This window comes from Arachis ipaensis, chromosome B09, assembly GCF_000816755.2.
Source record: "Arachis ipaensis cultivar K30076 chromosome B09, Araip1.1, whole genome shotgun sequence".
NCBI classification, from domain to species: domain Eukaryota; kingdom Viridiplantae; phylum Streptophyta; class Magnoliopsida; order Fabales; family Fabaceae; genus Arachis; species Arachis ipaensis.
The window spans coordinates 143775636-143782023 of record NC_029793.2 but is presented as its reverse complement, the minus strand read 5'-3'; the positions used below and the strand labels follow the sequence as shown (position 1 = coordinate 143782023).

The window sequence follows — 6388 nt, the reverse complement described above, 5'->3', positions numbered from 1 at the left end:
CCTCAAATTTCTATATAAAAAAAAAAAAATTTCATTTAGCTAATGAAATTCACTGTTACGCTCTATAAGAATGCAACACTATAGGTCTTGAGAAACAGCTATAATCAAACGCTGCAAAAGTGCAAGCCAATGGCTGTTTCTTTAGGTTGCAGTTAAAAATCATTACATTTGTTAAGGATTTCTAACACACAAACGTACATTTACGTTAATTTAATTAGATATTTTAAATTATTAGATAATAATTTAATTAAATAATTTAAATTTGATAATTTTTAATTATTAATTTTATGGTGAAAATTCAGGTGCAGTCGACTTCACGTGAAGTTGATATCTGAGAGCCGTTAAATAATTTGACTGATTTGACTAAATTTTCATCCAACTACTCTCAGATATCAAACCTGAGTTTTCACCGTTTAATTATCATCATTCAAAAATTTATTGATTTTTTAAAAAAATGATTAAAACGTGAGTATCCAAACAATAGAGATTTTTCGTCGATAAAATACAATTACTAGAACATATAGTTCAGTGTCTCAAAATTTTTATACATGAATTTATTAAAAGATCCTTTATTTTAAAATAATGGTGCTTCGATTTATTTTATGCATTAAAAAAATTAATGTATCTGCATCTATTTTATTTGCTCTAAATACAATATATTTTTCGACGTATAAGAAAATAAAAATAATAACTATTTTGACATAAAGGAAGTAATTTCATCTCTTAAACATTATTTTTAAGATACATTTTAGCTAAGTTTTAAAATTATTAAAAATATTATTGATTAATCATATTCTAGATAGGATCAACGATTATAAACAAAATTTGAATCGTTCTAAAAATCAGGTCCGTTTTCTTTTGTTTAATTCCATGATCGAGCATTGACATTCTTATTCTACTACGACTTTCCTACTTTCTTCCCATTTTATCTCTAGGATTTATAAGTAATAACATATTTGATATTTCTATGCTTCTATTTCTATATTATTTCGTCCTTCAATTATTTGTTAAGGGAATCTTTGATTTTGTTGACGCAATTTTTATAGATGTTGAAAAATATTAAAAAATTATTGCGATTGGTAGTTTTTTTTTTGTGGGTACTCCCATGAATATATTATAATTATCTTCATGTGATGATTTTTCTTTTTGACCCTTAGATGATGGATTGTAGGGTTAGATTTTGATATGTTATAAAAGTGTTGTTTTTATTTGAAGTGTGACCAAATTAATAAATCACACTTTTATACAAAGCATCTTCATTTGAGTAGCTCCCTTTTTTTTTTTACCAAAGATAGAAGATTCGAACCCGCAACCTCTTAATTGAGTATGAGAAGACTATGTCATTTGAGCTATAACTCATTGATAGTTTAAAACTTCACATATTCAACCTTTTAATCTTTTAATTACACAAAATTAATTCGTTTTAATTGCTCAATAAAATATTCAAGGGTTGTATAACATGACAATATTTCTTGATTTCTTCTATTCTTTAAACATCACACGTTCAATCATCACCTCTACCTTCTCTTCCTCCTACTCTTATTCTTTATCTTTTTTTTAGTCTGTTTTTTTTTTTAAATATTATGAATAAACATAAAAATATCTTTAGTTTATCTTAGTATTATTTTAGCCAAGTTTACCTTAATTTTTTCTTGAATGTAAGCGAGCTTTCTTGAAGACTTGAATATTGTACCTTTCTATAAAAAAAAATAGTTCTCAATTTAGTATAAACTTCTTTGCAATAAAAAAGCATGAATAATAATACTTAAAAAAAAATTTCCTATTATTTTTTGTATACAGTTGGTTCATAGTTAGTTTTATTTATTAAAAGCATTTTCGTGAAAAATAAATACATATCCATCCAGTTGGATTCCACTCATTTAAGAGCACGCAGGTTCCATTCCCCCTAGGCCCTAGAGATGTAAAGTGTATGTACCCTGAAAACTACATATAGCTATAGGAATTAGGATATATCGCATGTGGTTACTCGCATGATATGAAAAATAATAATGACTTAATGAGATGTAAGTATACGTGATGTTAAATAATTTAATTAAATGTTTCANNATTTCTAATATGCTCTTCTTTTTTTTTTTCTAAAGTAAACTTGTTCATGTAAATATGAAACATTAAAACTGTAGCAACTTGGTGGATGACTGGTGATAAGTTCTCGTTGATCGTATGCATGCCAAGCCCAAATTATGCATACTACTAAGTAAACGACATTAAATAGTCTACATAAGTATATATGAGACAAATTTACATTCTAAAATTATAATTTTTTATTTCATATTCTAAAATAATATTCTATCAATAATGTTATTGACTTGGTACACGCCCCATGTGGCCATGTGTGTGTGTACACATCTTAGCCATATGAAAGAGATTACCTATTTGAGGAAGGCTCAAGATGATTCATTTGCTGTCTTTATAGATTCTTCTATGTACCATAGTTGAGATTATTAGAGATATGAGCAGTTATGTACATTGCTAGTAGTAGTTAAGTTTTGAGTGAACATCCAATTCGGTCCCTGTCCTTTTTTTCGATGGACATCACGGACCTTGTCCAAAAAAAAGGGACATATCGGTCCTTGTCCCATACTTTTATGAGACTTTCCGGTCCTTCCGTCATCTTCCCTGATTAAAACAGACGAAACTTGCCTACGTATCAGTTAACGTTGCTGAGTTGGAGGTTAATAGTCTGTTAAGTTCCACGTGGCTATTAGGAAATAGACAGGGGTCGATTTGTCCCCTTTGGTGACCTAAAACTACGTCGTTTTAGTGGTCTGAGACGTCGCTATTAGGAAATAGACAGGGGTCGATTTGTCCCCTTTGTTAAATTTATGTCATGACATATATGCCATTATCTATCAATATAGGGATGAGATTTAACATATTCATCACAGGTCATGGTTCAAATTTTACAAATTCAACACAATAATTCCTGCTTCATTCATCATCAAAAGTGTTGTTCACAACTCAACTCAGTGAAATAACAAAATTCAGCTATCAAATTCCTATACACTTGTTCTAAACAAGCTTGCAATTACAACCCCACCCAAAAATGCTAACAAATTAAACCCATACCTAATACATCTACTTTCACCCATTTTCAGTTTGCAGTAATCTAACTGATCCTCCAAACTAATTAATCTTTCCTCCAACTCATTAACTTTGTTATCCACCACATAACCATGGCCTTCCAATCGATTCTGCTTCTGCTTTGATGCCCCAAATGAGACAGCCTTGTTAGCATCCTCACCACATGAAGATACATAATCATCTAACCATGCAAAGAAGTTGCAATGCCATTTTTCAGTCTACAAAAAAGTTTAACATTTGTTATCATTTGTGGAATAGAAATTGTAAACAAAAAATTAGCTAAACTCTCAAAAACTACCTTGAATTTTGGGCAGCGAAAGAATAATCTGTCTGGATTCTTCACCATCCCTAACATGAACAATATTGCATGAGAACCACAATAACAAATTGGGGCAACCCATTTCTTCTTCCTTGGAGCTCCAGCACTCCCACCAGAATTTAGGCCCCAGCCTGAATCGTCTCTGCTTCGTGGGTTTGATGATGAACAACGCTCTCCATTACCAATCATGGTCTCCTAGGGTTCGTATTTGGGTTGGGAAAAGAGTAAGAGATTAGCAACGTCGAATCACTTTCAAACCATTGTGTTTCAGTGAAGACTAAAAACAAAGTCGTTTTTGGTTTCTAGAACGGGACAGAACGACCCCTTACCATTCCCTAATAGCAACGTCTCAGACCACTAAAACGACATAGGTTTAGGTCACCAAAGGGGGACAAATCGACCCCTATCCATTTCTTAATAGCCACGTGGAACTTAACAGACTATTAACCTCCAACTCAGCAACGTTAACTGACACGTAGGTAAGTTTCGTCTGTTTTGGTCAGGGGAGATGACGGAAGGACTGGAAAGTCTCACAAAAGTATGGGACAGGGACCGATATGTCCCTTTTTTTTGGACAAGGTCCGTGATGTCCATCAAGGAAAAGGACAGGGACCGGGTTGGGTGTTCACTCTTAAGTTTTGGTGGAAGTTAGATACATATCATTAAGGAAATTAAAAACTAATTGGTTGTTCTAATGATCAGTTTACTAGCCTACTTAAGCAAGTGTTTGGGGTTTATATTCTAGCAACTTATTGACCAGCAACAAATTTTTAAATGGAGTTCAGTATCGTAACGGATTAGTCTTTCGAAAAAAAAATTAAGGAAATTAAATTCTATAATTTAATAAATTAATTTTGATGCACTGATCGTGTAAACTGTAAAGTGTTTTATATAGTCGTGCAATCATATTCATTCTTTTGGATGATTATTTACGCGATTAATATAAAAAATAGTTATTTTAATTGATGTGATATTACGTAATTAAATATTCTTATAAAATTATTTTACACTCACATTATATTAAAATTAAATTCTAATTTAGTTCCATCTCGCTGTGCCGTTATTGAGATCAAGGTTTCCCAAACTAGGTTTGGAGAAAAAAAAGGTAAGAGGCTTGACAATCAGTACAAGTAAGGTTATTAGAAACCTTTTTTGATGATTTGATAAAAAGATATTGATGAATTTCTTAAGACTTTGCAATGTAAGTAGTTTCTATTATGAAACAAAATATTTTAGTTGGATGAGAATGAAGTTGAGAACAGAGTAAATAAATATAGGAATTTCACCTATTTTTGTCGTACTTGACTGACCCAACTAGTCAATAGTCAATACCAATAGAGAAGGAGTTTTACTAGTAGGTCTAAATTTCTAAATTTCACATTGATGTCTGTTACTGTTAGAGGGGGCATTATGGCTGCTTGAATTTATAGCTAGTGAGACAAAAGAGTAATGTGATTGATTATGACACTAAGTGGTAGATGATAGATTATATACACTTATACGCGTTTTCCATCAAAGAGAAATGAAGGTGTGAACATAAACACCAAAAAGCTTAGAAAAACTAGCTTGACCAGTTCAACATTATATCGTATTAGTCCTCTCTTTTCACTAGTTTCAATTTGAAGGCCCACCGGACCCCCAAAGTCTGCGGACTCTGGAAAGAACTAATGATTTTTTAATCAGTTTTTCTTAGTAATTGCACATTGAAGAAGGTAACATACTATGAATAGTCAATAGCCATTTTCCCAATTCCAATAGGTTGGTGGCAATGGTTGAGAGAATCAAATCCTTTGTTGAATTGAGCATGTATGAATTTGTTGTTTTGGTATTGATGCTTGTGGTGGCCGCAGCCACCGGAGAGAGAAGAGAATGTCCAGCTTCATTCAATTGTGGAGGTAATGTTGGGAACATCAGCTTCCCTTTCACTACAGCAGAGCGTCAGGAGTGTGGGCTTTTGGCCATACACAATTGTTCTGAGCCACCGCAGGTGAAAAGATGGGTGCAACTAAGTCACAAAGGCAAAACATTTTTAGTTATACGCGTATCTCAACAGAATGTTATTCAATTCAGAGATAAGGACTTGTACGATCTTCTGCAATCAAGAAATTGCAATGCCTTCCGATATAACTTTACTCTTTCTACTCCTCCCACCTTTCATGATTTTGCTTCCCTTGATATGGAATACAATACAACCCTCTATAGATGCAACCGTACCCTCCATGTTCCCCCTACTAAGGATATGTGCAATTATACGAATTGCACTGACATCGATATCTACTACGGCCTTTTCATGCGCACACCACAAATTGAGAGTTCGTTGGCCTCATGCACAAAGGTCTTGCTTCCAATCAAAGATGTTCCTGATGGCAATGATCCCTTCACATTCGTAAATGCTGATATCATCGCTAAGGTCACTTTGTCGCAAGAATGCACAGACTGTCACTATAAGCAAAGAGGCCAGTGCCAACTTGACAGCAAAAGCAAATTTTGTTGTGCCAACGTTAGGCCGCCGGAAAATACAAGTGAGACAACTTGCTTGAGAGGTTCTTATTTAACGTTTTTGTTAGCTCAGTTTGCTCAACCAATACCAGACACTTAAGCTTTCTCTTGTTCTGTTTGATACCCTGAATTTAGTAGTATACTAGATGATTTAGTTTGTTGTTACTCTTGGATGGCAAGACCTTGTTCCATTCAATGGCTCTCTAAAATTGTTAGCACAACAATACATAATGATCATACTCCCAATCTCTATTGTTTGTACTAAATCTATTTTTTCTTCTAATTGCTTTTACAGGGAAAAAAGATCTGAGTAAGAAGGCTAAATTGGGTCTAGGTAATGTAACTTCACGTTACTTAGTATGTTTCACTTTCACAGTTATGTAATAAGTAATAACCTTCCACTGATATTTTGTTTCGGCTTTGTTCAATAGGTTTGGGTATTGGCTTCTTAGTCATATTGATAATTGG

General features: G+C 33.1%; 1 protein-coding gene across 1 annotated transcript in view; it reads left to right on the top strand.

The window, feature by feature from the left end:
• The window catches only part of LOC107618275 (LEAF RUST 10 DISEASE-RESISTANCE LOCUS RECEPTOR-LIKE PROTEIN KINASE-like 1.2), a gene marked incomplete in the record, with an annotated part of 10874 nt that overhangs the window by 2639 nt on the left and 1847 nt on the right, over positions 1-6388 (top strand). The window contains 2 exon segments of the mRNA XM_016320290.2: positions 6216-6254; positions 6352-6388. Coding sequence (XP_016175776.1) covers positions 6216-6254; positions 6352-6388 — 76 coding nt within the window.